The sequence below is a fragment of the Gopherus evgoodei genome, chromosome 8 (genome assembly GCF_007399415.2).
Source record: "Gopherus evgoodei ecotype Sinaloan lineage chromosome 8, rGopEvg1_v1.p, whole genome shotgun sequence".
NCBI classification, from domain to species: domain Eukaryota; kingdom Metazoa; phylum Chordata; order Testudines; family Testudinidae; genus Gopherus; species Gopherus evgoodei.
In genome coordinates this window covers 105630232-105653001 of record NC_044329.1, presented here as the reverse complement: position 1 = coordinate 105653001, position 22770 = coordinate 105630232, and the positions used below count along the sequence as shown (strand labels likewise).

The following is a 22770-nucleotide window of genomic DNA, read 5'->3' as shown; positions in this document are numbered from 1 at the left end:
ACAAAGAAAATAGCCTCTCTGTACTTGTAGAAAAGCCCACTGCTGTGAAAAGCTGGTTTAGCACTTCATACTCTTGTTCCAGGTTCCCAGCCAGTGACGGCCACCAGCTCGGTGGTTTGACGTTCTTTAAAAGTTGGCACCAAATATATACTACTCAATATTGTTATTTTTTGCATTTAATTTAAAAGTTTGAATAGATTCACAATAAATCTAGGCTTTAACAAAGGTTGTCATTATTTCAAATTCCATTTTAACTAGGTTGTTTTTTAAAATAAATAAATAAATAAATAAATATGCATTTAATTTAAATAAAAAAACAATTTAGAAAGTTGGATTTTTTAAAATATTTTTTAAAACATTGATTTTTATGCCTCCAGCCTGGCACGGGTTTGAACCAATGACCTTGTGATGAAAGTGCTTCATATCTCCTTACCAGGCCCTGTCATAGCATTCCCTCTCAGATCTGAACCTTAGAGTTCAGAAAATGAGATATTAGCACCTGAATCCTCTAAGCTTAATTACTAGCTTAGATCTGATAGCACTGCCACCACCCAAAAATATAGTGTTTTGGGGCACTCTGACCTCCCCAACCTTCCCTGGGGACCCCAAGAATCCAGATCCCTTGGGTTCTTAAAACAAGGAGAAATAAACCATTCCCTCACCTTTCCCCCTCCCAGAATTTCCCTCCCTGGGCTATCCTGAGAGATACTGATCCAACCTCTTAACTCATCATACAGAGAAGCATCTCCCTTCCCTTCCACAAAGAGGCAAACAGATTCAAGGAAAACAGAGAGAGATTCTATCTCTCCCCCTCTCCCGTCTCCCCCACCCATCCTGGTGAGTTCTCCCAATCCCCTGGAATAAAACAAGGGAAACAAGAACAAAAAATCAATCAGGTTCTCTAAAAAGAAATATTTTAATAAAAGAAAGGAAAAAGTAAAGAATTATCTCTGTAACTTCAAGATGTAAATATTACAGGGTCCTATAGCTTACAGACACCAGAAAGAGACTTTCCCCCCAGTACCAATACAAATCAAAATATTCCCAGCAACTACACATATAAAAGTTACCCAGCCAGATCCACAATTGCAAATAGAGTAAAACAATCAAAAAGCCTAAACCACCTCTTTTTACTTACTATTTGAAAAGAAACTTAGAGAGCCTGTAGTAATATCTGGTCTCTCTCAGACCCTCCAAGAGAAGAACACACAATGGACAAAGAACACACACAAAAGCTTCCCTCCACCCAAATTTAAAAGTATCTTGTCTTCTGATTGGTCTTCTGGTCAGGTGTCCAGTTCCCTGCTTGTAACCCTTTACAGGTAGAAGAGACATTAACCCTTAACAATCTGTTTATGACAGGCCCAACCCAGCTAGTATCATTGGGAGGCAGTGTGATCTATTAGCGAGAGCTCTGGTTGGGATTCAGGCCCCCCAGAGTTTTATTCCAGATGCTGAAATGGGCAACTCAAGTCTCAGCTCTGTGCCTCAATTTCCCCAGCTATAAAATGGGGATAATGCTACTCAGCTCCTTTGTAAAATGCATCGAGATCTACTGAGAAAAACTGCCAGATAAGAGCTAGGAATTATTATTATCCTGTCAAATAAACTAAACAAGACATGCCATCAACAAGCCCAAGAAAAATACTGAGGAGCCAGATCCTCAGCTGGTGCACATTGGTATAGCTGCAATGACTTAAAATACTAAGAACAGCTTTTCAGTGGAGCGATGCGGATTTACACCAGTGGAAGATGTAGCCCGGACATCTTTAACGACTCAATGCTTTATACATAGAAGGGGAAATAGCCGTTTGTAGCTGATGTTAGACAGGGCTGCCCAGGGGGAGGGAGGGGGGCAAGTGGGGCAATTTGTCCCAGGTCCTGGGTCCCGCAGGGGCCTCCACGAGACTATAGTGTTCTATAGTATTGGAACTTTTTTTTAATAGAAGGGGCCCCCGAAATTGCTTTGCCCCAGGCCCCCTGAATTCTCTAGGCAGCCCTGATATTAGAGTGGTACAGTTAATGTGCTGAGCTTTAAATGAATTACAATCCAAGAACTGCCAGCAGTAGCATTTCTCCCCGCTGTTTTGGACACTCTCCCATCTCTGTGGGTGATTGATGCTGTGCTGGGAAACAAATATGCAAAGAATTTGTTTGGTATGCTCCAGAGTTCATATGTCTTCATTCTAGGTAGTCAAGGGTTTGTGTCACGCCGTCCTTGAAAACCTTGCAAAAGAGCTTACAATTAAATTTGAGGCTGTGAAGCTGAAATGCAACTGTCAGGTGCCAGATGGCATTTTGGAACAGAAGGATTTATTCTCACTTTGCCTCGTCTCTCAAAGTCCCTTGGGCAAGGAGTACGGGGGAGGGGCCGCAGAGGGAAAGGAAGTGGTACAGTGACATGGCAACTGTTCTGCAAATGAACCAGGACACCTGGGCTGATCGCCTGCTACACTCCCAGGGCCTGTGCTTGTCTTGAGGCCTAGTGCACTAGGAACTTCAACTGGTCTGCTCCAGAGAATCAGATTAATACATTCGGTGGCATGTTTTCCAAAGTGCTGAGTTCCCACAGTGCCAGGTGCAACCAATGAGAGCTGGAAATGCTCCTCTCCTCGAAAATCAGACCTTCAAAGTGCGCAGAGGAGACACAGGCTCAGACTAAAGTTGGGGATCCAAATGCCCCCAGACTGGAGGTGTTCCAAATAGACCACCGGAGAAATTGAGCGAGAGATTCATAGGAGAACATGCTATCGCCCACTTGTTAGGGCACTCGCTTGAGAGACCTGGATTCAGGTCCCTGCTCTACCTTTGGCAGAGGAAGGATTTGAAGGCAGGTCTCCCCTGTCCTGGGTAAGTGAGTTAACCACTGGGTATAAGGCAGGCACTACCACCTCGTCCTCATTGTTCGTGAGAGAGGACTGACCGGGCTTAGGATTCACAACTGTGAACCTTCGTGGAGTTAGGCACCTAAGCGGAGGGAGACACCTCCTGGTAGGTGCCTAACTCCCTCTGAGGGGAGGAGCGTCAGTCAGGCCCCTCTCCTAAGCATTTCCTGTTGGCTAGCTCAGGCAGCTTCCCGTGCTGCAGTCGCGAAGCTCGGGGGGGAGCAGGGCAGCAGCGGCTCCTGCACTGAGCATCTTGGCACCTTAATTTTTACGCACCCGGCAGTGCACCAGGTCTTCAGCAGCAGTTTGGCAGCAGGCCCTCACTCGCTCCGAGTGTCTTCGGCGGCACTGAAGGAAATGCCGCCGAAGACCCGCAGACAGGGGCGACTCTAGGTATTTTGCCACCCCAAGCACAGTAGGCAGGCTGCCTTCGGCCCTTGCCTGCGGGAGGTCCCGGTCCAGTGGATTCGGTGGCACGCCTGCGGGAGGTCTGCAGAAGCCGCAGGACCAGGGGACCCTCCACAGGCATGCTGCTGAAGGCAACCTGCCTGCCGCCCTCACGGCGACTGGCAGAGCGTCCCCCGTGGCTTGCCACCCCAGGCACGTGCTTGGCGTGCTGGTGCCTGGAGCCGTCCCTGCCCGCGGAGCAAGTGAAGGGCCTGCCGCCAAAGACCCGGAGCGCCACCGGGTGAGTAAAAGCACCACCCCGTTAGTAAAAGCGCTACAGCGGGTGGCACCTTTTTTTTTTGATGCTCCCCTTGTTCCCGCCACCTGCCTATGCCACTGCAGTGCTGGCTTTTGTGAATCCCATTCTTAGGCACCTAACATCCTCCGTGCCTTGTGTGGGGAGCCCGAGCACCTAACATGGGGCTGCAGCTCCCACAAGGGGACAGGGGGCCTAAAAGTGAGGCAGTGCAACACTGAATCTAGGTCCACTGAGTGGATCTGGACCCTGCTCTTTGTGCAGTTGCCATGATAATAAAGCAAAGTGCTCGTTGTAGATCTACTGATCCATGCACTGCTTCCAATCAGAAATACCACCTGCCTTCAGCGGCTGCATTCCAGCTCTTCTGCTTCATCCAGTCCATTGAGTCAAATGCTGTCCTAAGGCACACAGAAATTATGCTGCTAAGTTTCCCCCATCAGCAGTTGTTTTTTTGCTTACTCCAAAATAGCTGTCCTGTTAGCCATGCGCTCCCCTTAGCAAATCTCTGCCGACTGCGCTTAATGAGATCACAGATCACGAGATATGCCATGGCTGTGTCCTTGGTTTGTCAGTGTTGAAGGCAGGCTGCTGCAGTTGTAGTTTTTAGGCCATTGCTGGGTGGGTAGGACACACGATAAGGCTTCTCCCCAACATACCAGCCCATCGACAAGCTCCTGAATGTAAAGGTGAGAGGGGGGAGGGAGATTTGGAGCACAAGGATGCAGGGGGGAAGGCATTTCACGGCAACTTGACTGAAGCTGAAAGGGAAGATTTTCAAGGTGCCTAATTCCAAATGACTGTCCGTGGGAGTTAGGCACTGAACTCCCATTAGTGACTTTGCAACTCTTGCCCCTTAAAAACTTGATTTCTGAAAGTAAAGGTTTTTGGGGGGGAGCACCTTGAGTATCTAGGCTCTGCTCTGTAATTCTCCCTTCCTTACCCTCTCTACTGAACTAGGTTTCCCCTCTTCCCAAAATTTGAGAATCACATTTCTCAAGCGTTCAGCACCAGCAGCTCTCCACAAAGCTCTGCCTTCATTTAGGCAGGGAGATAAAGGTCATGAGTGAAATTTTGACATCAAGGGCAAAACTTCTCTTGACTTCAGTGGGGTCAAGATCTCTCACACATGCACACATCCCCCCTCCATCCCAGGCTTTCAAAAGAGGTATCCAGCATAACCAGAGCTCAGCCAAAGGTAGGCTCTGAACTTCCACAGATTTAAATGAAAGTTAGGAGCCTACCTTTGAAGATCTGGGCCTTAACTCCCAGTCTACCAAATTTATTTGAAAATCTGGCCATATTTTGTGGCCTAAATTGGAATGGGCCTGTTTTGAAAATCAACAATTAATTCTGAGCTCTTAGGAAAATTCTGGCCTTAATACATTAATTCCAGGACAAACCTTATGCACAAGCAGCAATTTGTGTTTGGGGGGGGGGAGGAGTGGGGGTGAGGGGGCCTGCATAGTTTCTTGAATTTTTTTGTGCTCAGAAACTTTGCAACATTCCAGTAACATTTCCTCAGTGATTAAAAAAACAATCCTCAGTAAAGATGAGATCATCAAATCACAGTAATTTAGAAAATGTGGCAAGAAAGATTAGCCTTGCCTGATGCTCACCTTGGTTGAAAATGATTTAAATAAAGATATAAATCTTGTGGAACATGTTGTATCAGTTGGAAATTGCCATCTAGACTTCGCATGTTTAAAAAAAATCTACATTTAAACTGGTGATTCTGTGTGTGTAACTCAGTGGAGAACTTAATTTCCGTGGAGGCAGAGAGGAGACATCTGCTGTTGGGAGAAATGAGTGTCCTCTCCGGAGCAGTCTGGCAGAAGTGATGGTCTGAGGGGTGTGGCTGGCTAGTGTCAACCGCTCCTGGTGGCTTCTGTTGCCCTCTCACAAACACATGGGAATTCAGCAGATCAGAATTAACTTAGCCACCTCGCTCAGTAATGTTACGTGGGATGGGATGCCAGAGGAAAGCAGCAATTCCCTCCCTCCAGCACCTCAGGACAGAATGGGATGGAAATTGCAAGTGCAAACACCAACATTTCCCACCTCCAACTGGGAATAGGCTGTAGGGTATGACCATATAAACCATAGTGTGTTAATAGTTAAGGACCCAGGTCCATTAACATCCTAGCCCAGTTCAAGCCCACATTGTGCATTTCCCTGCAAGGGCCAGACTTTTGGACTCTTGTGCTTATACACGACACACAAGCCAGACGTCGTATCTCTTGCTACTAGCTCAGTGTTTTGGCCCGTCCTGGCATGGCCGTGTGCTTCAAAAGGGAGGGTGAATGAGAGCACACGTTTCTGGAGTCAGGAGAAGGCCACCCAGGCCTGCTGAAAGCCAGCGAGAAATGGGGCATTGGCAAGGCCTAGGCTGTGAGTATAAAACCTCCCAGCTTTTAATAAAAAGGAGAGATGGGCCAAGTCAATGGACATGCAAAGTGCCAGGCCAAGACGCCACTCTGTAAAGTTACAGTGATGATGCAGATTTCGCCTTCGTCTGCAATTGATTCCTACTGGCTAGTAGCACTTTTCCAGAACTTAGCACAAAATGCCAGGGTGCCTTGAATCCCGGGGGCATACTGGGCCTGGGTGGGTGCCACAGACAGTTAGGAAAGAGAGGACTCTTCCGCACCAAGTTGTCAAAGAGCAGTTGTAGCATCCTCTGTGACGCCAACACTGCCATCCTTTTGCTGGGGAATGGCCAGTGGACTTGCATAGTGCCAGGTCCATGGCCCTGCTGCCAACTTTCCCTGAGGCCTAGTGACAGATATGGCAATTTCCTACAACATCTCTGGAGATGTGACTGTATTACATTTGTGTATCGTTGTGGGCCAGGGACTATATATAATTCCATGGAAGGCAGGTGACTATAGCTCCTGCAGGAACTAAGGGGTGTGTGTGTGTGTGTGCGTGCGTGCGCACGCACACACACGTACACTGGGCAAGTTCACACAGGGAGAGATATCTTCTCCTGGGGAGGCTCACCTGTACTAGTTCAAACCGGATTTGCCAGAGGCCAACAGACTTGTGGCTAAATAGCCGGCATTTAAATGGACACGGGTCCTGCTTTCTGGTCCAGCAAATGGACCTTTTGTCCAAGGGCTGGGGAACCCCAAATCCTTAAGGAAGGGTTGGAAGCACTGATACCTGCCAGGACTTGGCGTGGGGGAGCTGATTGCTCAGTTTTCTAGCATGCGTGTACGTGCTTTTGTTTTTTCTAATATGATTTCGCTGTAACGCTTTCACCTTAAGAATAAAATCTGCTTGCTTAGAACAGGCTACATGGTAACTTATAACTGTGGGCATGTATGCTGTCCGTAAGCCTTCGAAGAGAAAGCTAAGTGCAGATGCTGGCCCGGTTTGCTAGTATTGTTTGCTGGGAATAACACAGTGTAGATAAGGAACTGTGCAGCTTGGAAAAGTCCCGATCAGGAGGGAGAGACAGAGACACGCAGGTCTCTGCCCAAGAGAGGTGATGGTGAGGGAGCCGCGTGCTCTTGCTGGACCATGGGGAATACAGGTGAAGGTGCCCTGAACTGTGCCACCTAGGCTATAACTTTATAATCTGCCTTGCATAAGGGACAGTGCGTAGCCTGAGCAGAGAGTAGATTGTGTTTCAGGCAGTCCCACTTCCTCCCCCATGCTTTCCCCTTGCTCTGGGGGAGGAATGCACATAGCCAGCAAGAAAGAGGAGGAGGCCAGGGCTGGCCCCATTCCCATCACAGCAGGGCGTATTGCGGCTGGAATCTATGCAGGGGATCTGAGGGACATTCTCTCTTTCTCTCCTGTGTGCCCCCAAAAAGGGCTGGAACAATCTAACCCTGAATGAACGTGATGTTGTCAAGATCTGTCTTGGCCCAGAGCCCTGGGTGTGGGAGGGGTTGAAGGTCCTGTCTCTGCCATGCCCTAGCCTGCTGTTGTTCCTTCTGTTGGTTGTTCCTTTGCTATAACCTTGAGTTTCTGGACCTTTGTGCCTAGGATTTGGGCTTGGTTTCTTTGATGGTGTTTCACTGTGAAACACCATTCCAAAGCAGCAGGAGTGAGGCTCCAGATCCTGCCGTTGTCCCTTTGCAGCTCTGTGGAGAGCCATCTGTTTGTGTGAGTGTGCTGGAAGCCTGCTTCATCAGCAGCTAATAACCTGTGATGTAGACCGTGATTTGGCAGATTGCAAGAGGGAGAGGGGGGAATCAGCAACTTAATTAATTAAAGGTGAATATTTCCCTGGCTTTAACTGGACCATATTTTTTAGGGAAGGGAGTGTGTGAGAAGGGGACACTATATATGACTACAAAGCATACTGGCCCTGCCTACAACTTCAACACGTACAGCTTTTAGGCCCCCAATCCAGAGCTCTGCCTTTACTGAGCCTGTAATTTCCCAAAGAGAGGAGCCTTCACACCCAGAAGTGTGCTAATCTCCAGATGATTAAAATGGCCCCAGCCAACAGAAAATATGAGAACTGTTGGAAACAAAGCAACACAGATTTTTGTGAGGTCAAATCCTCCCCATTCTAATCACGGCTCCCGTTTCCAGCCGCGTCACCAACACTGGTCTTGTTCTACGAACTGACAGCTCTTTAAATTGCTTTCCCTGTTTGTTTTGCATTGCTGCATCCAGCTGGCTAGCCTGACGTGGTGGACTAGACACAGCAGAGCTCCCGCAATTGATCTGGTGAGCTACAAGAGCGAGTCGGCGGAGGTAAATCCTTCAGTGGGCGAGAGTGATGGGGACGAGCCGACATGGGAGAACACGGATTCAGGGAGCAAAGAACATGGAGGTAGGTTAGCTGGGTCTTCCAAGTATGTGCATGTATGGGTATTGGGGACCTGGTCCAAGGCCTACCAGCATCCTTCCAATGACTTCAATGGCATCTGGCCCATGGATCTAACTATACCACATTTGTGGAGGTGACAGTTACATGCTAAATATTTATCTTCAACCACCGTACCTGCACTCTGCCTGCTACCCTGTCCCTCCTCGGATTTATTCTAACATCCCAACCCTCTGTATAGTTCCAGAGAGTTTCCATTTAAAACTAGAAAACAACCCAACTTTCCAGAGAAATGTTTCCTCTTTCTCTCCCTAAATGTGGGATTTCCTTCTCCCACATAGCCCCAGCCTCAAAGCCAGGTTCAGCAACAGCATTTTTAGACTTTAAAAGTATCCCAGCTTTAACTGCCTACATCATCCAGGCAAGCTGGATGCAGAAACTTCCCAGTAGATCCTGAGATATACCAGTGGTGGGGGCCAGATAAGCACCAAGATAGACCAACCAAGCACCTGCTTTTAAGTCCTAGATGGCCTGAGATATGGCCTTTAAAGTCAGGATATTTTTAGATGCAGACAAGCTATTTTTAGGTAATTTGTTGAAGTTTTTGGAGTGCCAGGACTTGGGGTACCAGGCTTCATCTGTGAGGTCCCATGGCCCCCCTGAAATAGCTCACCCCCCCAGTTGAGAACTGCTGAGCTAGACCATCCCAGACAAGTGTTTGTCTAACTTGCTGTTAAAAGCCTCCAATGATAGAGATTCCACAAGGTAATTTGTTCCAGTGCTTAACCAACTATTTAGCTTAAATAGCTCTTCACTCTCCCTGGTATGTACAGACAGTAATCACAGTACCTTTCATTCTTCTTTTTGCTAGGCTGTAAAAGCCACGCTTTTTCAGTCCCTTCTCATAAGATAGATCCTTCATTCCCCTGATCATCCTAGTAGCTCTTCTCTGCACCTGTGCCAGCTTTAATGAGTCTTTCTTGATCATGGGTGACCAGAATGGTGCACAGGATTCCAAATGAGGTCTTATCAGTGCCTTGTACAATGGCATTAACACTGCCCTGTCTCTCCTGGCAATGCCTCGCCTGGTACATCCTAGGATTGCATTGGTCTTTTTTGCACCTGCATCGCATTAGTGGCTCATAATCATCCTGTGATCAACCCCATATCCAGGTCATTCTTCTCCTCTATCACTTCCAACTGATGAGCCCCTAGTTTATATCAACAATTCTTATTATTAGACTCTAACTCTGCACTTTGTACTATAGAATTTCATCCCGTTTCTGTTACTTAAACCGTCAAGGTAATCCCAATCTTCCTGTCTAATATTCCGATCCGCCTCTGTATTGACAAGGCCTCCCAACTGTATCAGCAAATTCCATTAGCAGACTTCTAATTATTAGTTTATTAGAAAGAAAATAGCTCCCCACCCCTTCCCAGCATGGATGAAAACCATCCAAAATTTCAGGTGCACGTTTTGAACCTAACCCTCCTGAGTCCACAAAACTGGAGACCTCGCAAGATGGGAAGGCGCTCGTGAGATTTTCTGCATCTCCTTAGTCTAGACTGGCCATGCTTGAATTCATTCCCAATGCAGCCTCAGAATGAAGAGGTGAGAAACAACAACAAAAGTTTTCCTCCATTTTTTTTTTTAAATGGAGACAGTTGGGATTCAAGTTTAGTGTAATTGTACAGGCTGCTGATGTTGTTTCTTATCAAGTCTTATTATACCTGACCCAGCTCATCTTTTTATAGCCCGACGGCTTGGTAATTTGGTAATTAGCAGTGATGGGGAAGGAAATACAGAACAGCTTATGTAACAGTTTAATGAGGTTTTGGTAACATGTTTTTTCAAGCTTTTATGACATGCTACCTTTCAAAGCGTGGAAGGAACAGCCAGTGACAATTAGAAGACATAATGCACACAGCGCTTCACTCCTGATAAACAAGCCATGAGTTCTGTGTCGGAGACCATGAAATCCTACAGGTTTTGTGGAAGTTGGGCGGTGGAGAAATAGGAAGGGTTTTTATTCATTAAGCAATAAATGCTTCATATGTCAATCGACTGGGATGATTTAACCTCTTTGGAAGACAGATTTTTAGTTACATTTTAAGAATGCCTGGCTAAAGTAAGGCAGATTAGATTTGGGGCCTGAGTGCAGAGCTGGGATCCAGGGACATCTCAATCCTAAATTGTAGCTGGGCCACTAATTTAGGACAACTATTTTCCAAAGTGACCACTGGTTTTGGGTGCTCACGTTGTTATGCCTGATTGTCCAAGTAGCTGAGTGCCTGTAGCGCCTGGTCAGCTTCTGGGAGATATGGGCACACGGAGCTTCCGGAAATGGTTCAAGGAGCACATCCAAAATCGTAGGTGCGGAAAATCAGCAACCACTTTGGCAAATCACCTAACCTGAGTTTCTGTACGTTATACTCACTTGGCTACCTCCAGCCAGGGGCAAGGACTGATTCTTGCTTGCTCAGCACCTGGAACATGTCAAATGCTACCAATGTAACTTGCTTTGTTAAAGGTTCTTTCATCTGGGTTTCAGCTAGCTTAGCTGTGCTGTGAGGGTGGACTGGGCCGTGATGGTTAACCAGCTTAGCGGTTCATTTCCTCTGCAGCAGTAGCAAGGAGGTCTGGCTTTTGCTCTGTGCTCTTAGGAGAGAGCAACTTTTGAACCACAGTCACGGTCATTTTTGGACTATTAATTCCTCTGGTTGGGGTGAATCCTTTAATGCAGAGCCAGGGGTGCTGGAATGTCCCTAAAAGTGGGGGCAGGGTCCATGGACACCTGAACTGTGGCCCCGCCTCCTTACACTGCCCCTTTCCCCCCTGGGTCCCCACCCTCACGTTGCCCCTTCCATAGAGGCCCTGCCTTCACACCACCCCTTCCCTCAAGGCCCCACCCTCACACAGCCCCTTTCCCCCTGGGTCCCCACACTCGTGCCACCCATTCCCCCAAAACCCCATCCTCTTGCCACCTCTTTATCCAAGTTCCCACCCTCACGCTGCCCCGTCCTCCTGAGGCCCCACCCTTTTCAAGACCCCACCCTCTTGCCACTTCTTTCTCCTGAGGTCCCGCCCTCATACCACCCATTCCCCCCAAACCTCGCCCCCACTCCTCTTCACCCCCTCCCCCCGTCGCTCGCATTCACGGCCAGTAAAAAGTGGGAGGGCTTAGCCCCTGCGCAGAGCCGTTTCTGAGCTGCAGCCATTGGTTCCTGGACCGATCATCAGCTGAGAGGGTGAAGCATTTCCTTCCACTGAGGATGTGGCTCAGCGTGGCTGGTTTGCAGCCCGTATGCCTCAAGCAATACTGCTGCATGGGAGATGTGCAGACAGGTGACACGGTGTATTTAGGGTACGCAACAGCGGTGAGGAAAGCGGAATACCCCAGTGTTTAGAATATGGGACTAATTCCCCCTCTCTCTCTGTATTTCCTGCAGCAGCAAGCCCTCCTTGCTGGAGGAAGTTATACTTCTGGTTCTGCGGGATCTCCAGCAGCCCGGGACCCACACTGACCAAGGAAGAGAAAGCAGTCCTGGAAAGGAAACTCACCAGCATTGTGGAAAAGCCACTATCAAAGACTGTTTGCAACATTAATGCTATAATCCTGCTGGCTATTAACGTCTTTCTGTGGGGATACTTTGGCTGATACTTGGGCTGGCTTGGCTTTGAGTTAGAATATCGCAGTAATGCTTAGAGACGTCAAGCAGGTCAGGGCCACATTGTTCTAGGTGCCGTGCATACAGCAACTGGAAATCCCTGCCCCAAAGAGCCCACAATCTAGAAGACCAAACTTAGCGGGCAGGGCTAGCATAGTATTTACCAGAGAGGGTTTTTATCAGATAAAATAATGTTTTTTGTCACCAAGGGAAAAATTAGTTGGGCCTAGTTTATGATATTTTCTATTTTTAAAATTGTTTTATCATCACACACATCACACTTAGTTGTAGTTACATATTCAAATTGCATTACATAGTCAAATAAGGCACTAGATTAGGCGATTAATTTAGGGTTGTACAAATAAAAAAGGAAAACTGCAGTGAGCGGAATACTAATATATGTAATTATAATAGGGTCAGAATGTCTGTAAACAACTTAGTGTGGTATTTTCTCCAGGAAGTTATATAGGCCATGACGCCTTTCGATTTTCAACATTATATAACCCAAAGTCAAAAACACTCAGTAACAATAAGGCAGAGTTGTAGCCATGAAGCATTAAGCAATCAGAAGCATGCAGCGCTGTGGACAACCTGAACCTATTTCTCAGTTTTGAATGGATGTATCCAAAGTCTGAAAAGATTCACGCTATGCTTGCTGAATGTGCACCACCAGTTCTGTGAAGTCAGAGGGAATCTCGGCCTTCTTCAGATTTTTTCCACCATGTTAAAGTGGAAACTTTTTCCTTGATAGCGGATGAAAATGTCAGTTTTGGTTACAGTGAGCCTTCTCTGTTAAATGCAAGTAAATATGGCAGAAAGTCGGGATTTTTGCTCAGCAGCTACTGTTTGCAATTTCTTCTTGTTCCAATGACACACTTCTTGCCTGCGTATTTTGGATGAAGGAGGTCGGCCAACATTTGCAATTGCCTCATGAACTCTCTTTGGTACATCTGTTTTATGTGGGGCAAGATCTTCATTTATCAGTAAATCCAACCATCCGTCTCATGCACCATAAGTCCTTTTTAAAGTATGTCAGGTGCCACAGAAACTGAATTGAATTGAGTGATCAAATTACACCTCTACCTCAATGTAACGTGACCCAATATAACATGAATTTGGATCTAGTGCGATAAAGCAGCGCTCGGGGGGGGTAGGGGGGGACTGCGCACTTCAATGGATCAAAGTAAGTTCGATATAATGTGGTATCACCAATAACACGGTAAGATTTTTTTGGCTCCTGAGGACAGCGTTATATCAAGGTAGAGGTGTATTTGCTTCTTGGTAAATTCTTTGCTTATTAATTACACTGACCACTCTATCTTTAAATTCCACCACTTGATCACTCATAATCCTGACATAATGGGGCCAATTTTCGAATATATGTTTCCAAGCATGTTGTTTGACTGTTCCATTGTGTTACCAGAGATTTGGGGATTTACAGAACTTGACAGTCTTTTAACCAGGCTCCAGGTGATTATGAAAATACTTTTGTAAATCGACCATGTTTCATCAAAGCATTTGGCGTAAGGGCTTGTCCAGATAGATTGAGCCAATGTGATGCACATCAATATGTAGCCAAAGTGTGGTTATCTTGTTCCAAATCACTGTCCATACTTGGCAGTGTTTTCTCATTGTCTGCCAAGTAACTCTTAACACAGCCGTACCGTTCATTGCTGATGTCTTGGCTTCTCTTGTCCGTGTACACAATACTTTCCAGTCTTACTGCTTCTAGTATCAACTGCTGATACACAAACCAGTCAGCTATCACTGGGACAATGTGCACATTACGCCAGCCATCTCATATTCATGGACCTGCTTTTCCATATCATTTGTTGTGTGCTTCCACCTTTAAGCCATCAGCAACTGCATCTTACCATTTACCTGCCGTGTAGCCTGGCCTTAGGCAGCTGATCAGTGCTTGAAAAAATTGGCTGTTCAGTAATTGAAAAGGAAATATTACAGCCATAAAGCAGTTCTGCAGTTTTCAGGGCTACCTTTTGTTTCAGTTCTGGCTTTTTTTTGTGCCAAACATATGCATGTGTGATTGAAAAACGGTGACACTTCCGCTTCATTGTCTTTGGCTGATATGGGGCTGCCTTTCTCTTGCTGCTCTTGTCAATGGCAATGCAGTATTATCAGTACCTTCTGTGGTTAGATGTTGATAGATGTTTGGCTGTGTGTGTGGTCGCTCTGTGTGCTGCCCCAGCCTTGCGCAGACAGCGGGCATGGCTGACCTCGAGCGAACCGCCCAATGACCACAAGAGCTGTTAAGGGATGAAGGCACCCAGGCAGCTTTATTATCAATGAAGCATGGTATTAGTATCCCTCAGACTTTACTGGACCACTAATACATGTATACCCATGACAATGGACCAGCTCAGTGAACGGCGGGACTTTCCATTCCTGTGCCAGACAAAAATATGCCCTCTGAGAAACATCTTTATACCCTGATACAAACAAGTTACATACTGCCCTTCTGACATAGTTAGTTACTGCCCCCTGACGTGGCAGTTTTTACCCATTACCTTGTAGATATTGGTTCAATCAAAACATTTCTATTACGTACTGTCATCCTGACCTTATCTTTTGGGAGGGGTCAGTGTGTGCCTGTTATCCTTGGGGAATGTTTTTGTACCATCCTTGATATCAGGATGTTCTGGTACCACTTGATATCGGGCTGTGTTTGCATGAGTTCACTGTGACTAGCACTTCTTAGGAATGTGTATTTCTACAATATCAGCCCTGTTCTTGCCAGATTCTGAGAGCAGGTCCTGTCTCATACCAGGCCTCGATCGCAGGCTCTCTTCCTACTACACATACATCTCCAGAGTCTGATTCTAATATGCACCTATATTGTTGGGGCAATGAATGTGGCAGGCCTGATGTGAGTTACAGTATTGGGGGGCGGGGGGCTCAGCCAGCTGGTATTGTGGGGCTTCCGGGGAGAGGGGTCACACTCTTGTCTAGGGCTGCATCATTACTTAATTACCAACATGTTCTATTGGAAATAACGGTGCTTTAAAAATTAAGAGGGTTTTTAGAGTCCGTTTCCAGTTGCTGTCAGCACTGTGATAGTGAATGAAGTGACTTATCTGGCCTCACAGCTAAACATTCTGCAACCAGTGTGATCTAACCAGAGCCTGGGCCAATTCTCAGCCAGACAGTATCCTGCGCTGCCATACTTATCACAGACAGGTGGCTCAGGGCCTGGGCTTTTCATATGAAAATGAGCATATTTCTCTGCAGCTGGTGAGCCAGTGTGCGATGCTTGCTCTGTGGAATGGGCTTTGCCGCTCACTGGGCATCTGCACAGCCAGAATTCCCACTGGGGAATCAGGACCATCCGCTGCGGGACTCTAGCATTGTGATGTCCTCCTAGCGTCTGAGTGCCAGGTCTCTCTATGTTAGGGCCAGGGACCACTGGTGCCAAGAAGCCCGTACTATCCCTCTCAGTCGTACTAGGCGCTGGTTGGAACATGCCATCCTTACCAGTGTCAGCATTACCGTGCAATGGAGTGTTTTCTTTTCCTACCTTATCTGGTTTCTCTGGGGCTGGTACATAGAGTACTAGCCCTAGTCTGAGCTCAGACAAAGGCAAGGTAACATGGCTGGGGTTCAGATATGACCACATAAGGAGTCAGTGATGAATGTAGAAAGACTTTTACAAACCTGTCCCACGTTTTCTTAAATTGCACAAGACAATTCCCAAGCGTGTCTTTCACTGGGGTCGTGATTATTCGGTGGGAGTAAATATGATTGGGAAGCAATAGAGATTCTCAGACTCACCACAAGCCCAGGTGACATTCCGACATGGAGGAGTTCTGCCTCTCAGAACATTGTATGTCCAAGAAAACAGAGATGCTTTTACGCTGTGATAGATGAAGACATACAAGCGCTTACACTTCTGGGGCAGGCATTGGTGGGTGCTTTTTGTGCTCTACACGTCGAGGCTAGCACACAGGACAGTGTGTTTGCGAATACTGAGATCTGAGCTATTTTTACCTAGGCGCTGGTAGCTCAGCTGGTGCAAATTGGTAAAGCTCCTCTACCATCAATGGAGCTATGTGGATTTAACACCAGTCATGGATCTGGCCCAAGCAGTTGTTTTGCAGCATGGTGCCCAGATGAAGCCTGTGGGTGCTTCAGAAACACTTTAACAGAGAACTGCTCCAGGATAGAGAATAATAAAATTGGACCGTTGTATGTAACGTGTTCACGGGGCAGAGGAAAGGGGTAATGGCGAAAAAGGAGAGATGGAAAATACACACAGATCCACCTATGAATGGGTAAACCTGTTATCGTCCATGCCAGCATTTCTCACAGAATAACTTGTCTGCATTGCAAGGCCTCGTACATCCTTGTTGCCTGTGATAAATGGCAGTATCCTAACAAGACTGCATTGCATTCAGAATTGTAATTGATACACAAGTCCATTGGCAGCAGACATTATTAATGATGCCAATGCGTATTTTCTTATTTATCACCCCGCCTCGGCTTGTGTCTATCAGCAAATGATTATCATTCATTTTCCTGACAAATCTATCAAGATCATTCATGATTGTGCAGCAAAGGAGCGTCTTTTAAACAAAGATTAATGACTTGGCGGTTTGGCTGGCTGAGCAAAAGGAAATGAAATTAACAATGAACTCTACAAACATGTCACCACTTTAATTTACCAGAAAATATTTTAAAATGGTATTTAAAAATGTTCGCTATGATAGGCACATTTTTTTAATAAAAAAAGGAAACTCCATAAATTTTAAGGAGATGGCTAGCAAGTTAGCAAACATGAAGCCATCTTTACTCTAGTTCTTTGCCTAGATTTTCTAAGAGACAGAAAGATCTTCTCCCATGGGTCTCCCCTCAAGTCACTCTACACAGACAATCTTATGAAGAACCTTGGGATGAACTCCGGCAAGGGGTGACAGATGAGGATCAAAAAAGCATTTAATGAAGCCAGCCAGAGCTCAAAGCCCTTTGCATCACTTAGGTGCCACAAAGGCGCCAGCATTCAGCTGTAAGCGGACATCAGAAAATTCCCTGGCCTAGAGGAATGGCGTGCTGCCGCGAAGCCGCTGGAGGCATCAGGACCATGGCAGGAAAGGGAGGGCCATGGTGGGGGAAAAGAGCGGCTGTGGCAAGCAGAATCTCATCCCGGCTATCCTCCAATAGCCTACTAGAGGCTCTAAAAGAAAAGGAAGTCCTATGCAGCTGGATTAGTGTTTGCATTTTCCTTTCCTCCACGTTCTCTTTTAGATCGCTGAGATGAAAGGTTAAAAAACTTTGGCCAGCCAATTTGTGAGAGGCCGGCTCCTGCAAACACATGTGCTTCAGTTCCCACTGAAGAGGATTACTTAAATGCTTGAATGCTGATCACATACATGTGGGACTTCTTTTTTATGGTGCCCAAGTAAGGACTCTATGATTTGGGTCATAAAAGACCCATACGACCAAACCAAACAAATGTTTCCTGGTTTACAGGAAGGAGTAGTGTAATTACAAATCCAGTGCCTCTTTGATGTCATCACAAAATGGCTGCACATTAGCAGCTCCCATGGGAACATGAGCATATGTGACTAATATTATTTAGCACTTATGCACTGCTTTACCTCTCCAAACCACTGTACCAACATTACAGCTAAGGCATCAAGTTGCCAGCTTGGTAACATTTAAAAACCAGACACTCCAGCAGAGGTGCTGGAACCTCCCCTGTTCCATCTCTTTGCCCTGAGGTGCCACTCCTGCCCCACCTATCCCCCCCAAAGCCCCTCCTCTGCCCCCCCTGAGGCCCCATCCCACCTATTTCCCCCTCACGAGCCCCACCACCTGAGGTTGTTTATGGGCATGACCCAAGACAATTAAGGCGGGATGCAAGGAGGGCCAGCTGGCTCTCTTTGGCCTTTGAGGGGGGGGGTGCATGCTGCCAAATGCAACTGTGTCCATGGGCCTCTTCCCTGCCAACGCAGGCTTGCCATTGGTAGATCAGTTGCCCAGCTCTGCCCAGAAACTTCAGAGTCCCAGCAATGGGGCTGCCACAGCTGCCCGTCTGACTATTCTCCTTTCTAACAGCTCTTCATGGCGGGAAGCCACATAAGGACATGAGTAACTTTACTCACACAAGTAGTCCCCTATAACCATCTGTGCCTGTGTCTTCAGGATTAGGGCCCTTAAGTTAACCCTATTACTAGCTTTAACAATGCTCCATCCTTGCTGTCCCTGCCCTGAAGGAAGGTGGGGAACTATTTTCATCCTCACAGTGGAAAGCAAACTCTTTGCCACTGGCCCATGTATTCCTGTACCAGCGGCTCTAGGGTTTGGTTAAAACAATTTTGTATTATGTATTGGCAAGTGTGTCTCATTCAGAAAATAATAGAAAACCAGCCTTCCTTGTGAGTATGCACCTTAGCTCACTGAGGCACCTGCTTAGCACCACTGTTGTAAACCCAAGTCAAAAAAATAGGGTTTTTTTTGCTGACCTCCAGCTGCTGCAGTTGCAAAGTGATTACATGGTCACAAGAGGCGTTCGGCATGTGCTTTGCTGTAGCGGAGAAGGGCAGCAAAACACGCACCACCTCAGCTGGCTGGCGTTTAATGGGCCATTTTATCTCTACAGCACGATGCGTATGCTTCCATCTTCAGGGGAAATCTGGAAAAACACCAACCCATCCTTGCCTGGCTACAGAACAAAAAAGAAAAGTGATCTGGACCCACTAGCAGACCTTGAGGGTCAGTCCTGGTTGTGGCTGCAACCACAGTGAGCCAAGAGACTTAAAAATACCAGCAATCCCATGTGTCAGTTACTGCGGTACTTTAACGTGGTAGGCTAAAAGTGAGAGAGCACCACGTTAGGTGCAGAGTTAAGGGTTATTGTCCAGCTTAACTGTGCACCCATTATACAGCTAAATATTTGAGCTGATTGAAAAATTAACCTGAACACAGTTCCCCATAATACATTATTTTAACTCATCATTTGCTGTTTTGCAGAGGGTCAAATATTTTGGTGTATTTCACATTTTAGAGGGTACAAGGCCCTGCTCACCCAGTGTTTTTTCTTCTCTGGGCCCCGCTGTGTGTCCATCACTCGCCAAGGTGTCTAAGGCAATAGAGGTTGCAGCTATGAGCATTCTGTAAGCAGACTTGTTAAAGCTTTTAGAATGCAATAGCTTTTGCCATATTTCTAATAGCCTCCTTAATGCCGGCCTACAGCAGCAATCAAGGGCAGTGCTTATTATACATTTCATGAAGATCAGCTCCTTCGATTGGCCCTCCTATTCACCAAAGAAGTTATAAGACTCTGAAAATGTTGTTAGCAGCTCATTGAAATACTGAAAGTAATAGAACTGTGGCTGTACTAGACTATTAAGGCTGCTGGTTCAAATTTTCCAAAGAACTCAGTACAGTGCGTGCCAAATTCTTTAGAAAATCTGCTCCAGTTGTAAGTACCAAGTATTTGAAATTCCGTCCCCCACTGAAGAAGCTCCAGTTGTCATGCTGCATAATCCCTATTGAGAAAACAACAGATACCATCTCACTTTAACTAGTCTGTGCAGAAATGGATCATGTAACATGCAGTCAGGAGCCAAATACGAAATCTGAACAGCGGTAAACGGTGCCGGAGGGCACAATTTGCCCACGTGCAGAGGCTCAGAGGTTTCTGCACTGTTCAGAACCTACTCAAGCGAGACTCAAGTGCTGCTGCCTGCAAGGACAGGGAGGAATTTCATCCTAGAGCGTGTGCATGTGCGTTTCAGGCTGCAGTCATCTGTAAGTGACTGGTTTTAGGGTAGTAAAAACATCATTTGATTGAGGTGGCAGTGGCCAACTCAAGCCTGGTATATGAATGAACAGAAAGTACAGTTTGCATCTTCTCCTTAACTTGACCGTTATCCACACAGAAAAATCCTTGTGGGTGGCTGGCTGACACACACGTGAGCATTAGGCAGAGCGTGAATAAGTTCACCATGTTACCCATTAACAAGGTATCCATAGTGTGGACATGGCACTGCAACAACCCTTGAGGCAGTCCTCCAATGCCTTCCCAGATTTTCTACAGGCCCCCACAACCCTATGGTATTTTATTGTTAACTAACTGCTCCCTGCTGCTTGATGGGAAGCCATCCACCACTGCATATAGGCCTATTCTTCTCAGTGTCCATGTCTTCATGCAGCTTCCATGCATCAATTAGACTCATTCCTCCCTGGTACAGAACTCCTGTTTTTGGAGAATGCCCCTGCCCCACTGTGACAGCTCAAGCATGATGCCAGATGGCCAGGACCGGAAACCAGGGTACTTGTGGGTCTCTGGAGCAATGTAAGCAGGGCCCATGGTTTCAGGAGCAAGAACCAAAATGCCAGGCTGTATGATATTTCTCAAACTGCCTGAGCACAGGCTCCATTAAAACAGGACCTCAGCGCCAGGAGAAACACAAAGGGACTAAGATGGCAGTGGATCACAAGCTGGAACATGCCAAGCCAGAACTAGCTTATCTGAGGCATTGCCAGGTTCATGCCATTTCCACCCAGGTTCCCCAGAAGGGCCAGACAAGTTCACTCACAATACACTGCAAAAGTACTGGCAGAGAGGCACAGTTTATTGAAGTGCTACGAACCAAGGGATGTGTCCCCAGCTACCTTAGTGCCACATGTAAGCAAACAGAGCACCGCTATGGGCACAAGACATTTCAGCAGTCCATCTCCTGCAGTCAGCTATTACCCTGTAGCGTGGCCGCAACCTTGCCTGATAGGCTAATATGAGGACTAAACACAACAGTAGAGTCTGCATTGTGGTCACTCCCTCGATGTTAGGGGCAGATTCTTCTGACCACCTTCTGGACTTGGCATAAAGACAGCTTATTTTGAAGAGAAACGTGTAATTTTTATTGTAGCCGTTAAAAAAAACAAACAGCATTGTTGAAAATGTTCACGTGTGAGTTGCACGAGGCATATTCAATTTAGTAGGAGAGACTCAGACTTGTATCAGTGCAAGAGTTCACATCAATTTGAAGAAAAAAATTCCGCTGGAAGCACGGGCAAGTAACAGTGTCACTTTTTTCATTAACCTACAGGCACTGTCTCTGTAGGTGTGCAGCCATAAGAAAGATTACTGCTATAATTTTGTCTGGTCCCCAGGGGAAAAGGTTTCGAGAACTTTAAAGATTACTAAACAAGACTTAAACTGGAGGTAGTTTCAGTTTACTTTCAGATTTCAAAATCAAATCGCAGCTAGACCCACATCAAAGCAGAAATGTCAGTAGTTTTGCTTTGTTCTTAGACGCTGTAAAACCTACAACCGCCATAAATCAGATTCCCTCATCTAGAAGAACTGAATGCCAAGTCAACAGCTTTTTAAAAAGCTTATTCTTCAGGAAAGAGTATGGCAATAAAGTCCATGGGGCAGATTCTTCTGTCATTTATGCAAGCTCTACATGGGTGTAACTCTGTTGGCTTCAGTGGAATTAGGCCTGACTTACATCACTGTAAACAGGAGCAGAATCAGTGAGCTTTCACTCAAGCCCTCATTTATCCCATCAGAACAGAAGGGAAGCACTTTTTCAAAGCCAATGCTCCCCACGCTTGCTGCTTTGTCACATCACTGAATCTTGGGAGGTGGGGCTTGATATTTGGCTCCTCTTCTCTGAATATGTTATGCAGAAGCTAAAATGCTTGGGTTAATTTCTAAAGGCCAGAATTAAACGGAACAGAGCAAGAAAGCTCATCAGTGGATGTAACTTATGGATTCACAGCCTGTAAGAGCGGTAAGCCAAGGTTGTATGGCGGGAATGGATTGCTTATCAAGTGGAAGATGAAGGTTTTCTTACAGGATGAGACAATCGAACCCATGGGGATGAAGGACTGCTCTCCAGTTGCAGACATTTAATGGGGAAATGTAGCTTTCATGAAGACAGAAGACACCAAAGCAACGCCTCGTACCTTTACCCATGTGCTGCAAAACTCAGCTTTTGTACTTTTACGTCGTTATTCAATGACAGTAGTATCTTCATCTCCAGCATTTAATTTCTGATGCAACATTGGGCTGCACTGCAACATTAGTATATTTTATATACTCTGCACAAGCCACAATTAAATGAAATCCTCATACAATTTTTTTTTTTATTTTGATTGGCCAGGTTACCATAAATTTATAAGGCAAGTCATTAGAGTATAATTCAGGGTTTTCTTTCCCCTGCTATTTTATCTCCTGACAAGTTTTACAAAAGAGAAGAATGGAATCTAGCTTAGTTGCACTACATCCAAGATGCTGCCTACACAAATGCCAGAGAGAGACGCTAAATGAACCCCAGAACATATGGCGCTCTGCTGACAGAGCTCAGAAACTGGTTCTGCATGAGCAACACGGAACATCTTGAAACGTACGAGACATGTGTGTTTTAGGAAGAAGATTGAAGTGTTTCATAATAAAACAGGACAAAGTGAAATACAAGCGCTGTATAAAATTTTAATTAAAAACTGGTTTTACCCTTCAACGTGCATATACAATATGCTTCACAGATGGATTTCATATTTAAGTATTATCCAAACCAAAAACGTAAATGAGACAAATAAAGCCTTCAAAAAATGGCACAGAGGCTAAAATGTATGTAAACACTCCATGATTGTGGTGAAAACAAGGCAGGCAGGGAAAGCAACATTCTGTCAAGTGTTTACTACTGGAGTGCTGAATGAACCAGTTCACAGAGCTATCGCCTTTGAAAGAACACATTGAG

The 22770-nt window shown here is 46.1% G+C and overlaps 1 protein-coding gene across 5 annotated transcripts in view; it reads left to right on the top strand.

The window, feature by feature from the left end:
* Nucleotides 1-13182, top strand: part of SLC5A9 (solute carrier family 5 member 9) — a 44308-nt gene extending 31126 nt beyond the window's left edge. For 4 of the 5 annotated variants that reach the window (XM_030573782.1, XM_030573778.1, XM_030573780.1 and 1 more), the window contains 2 exons: nucleotides 8224-8383; nucleotides 11828-13182. In XM_030573782.1, coding sequence (XP_030429642.1) covers nucleotides 8224-8383; nucleotides 11828-12036 — 369 coding nt within the window. In that variant the 3' untranslated portion in view covers nucleotides 12037-13182. The remainder of the gene's footprint in view (nucleotides 1-8223; nucleotides 8384-11827) is intronic. The other variant, XM_030573781.1, reaches the window with a different exon arrangement.
* Nucleotides 13183-22770: the final 9588 nt, after the last annotated feature.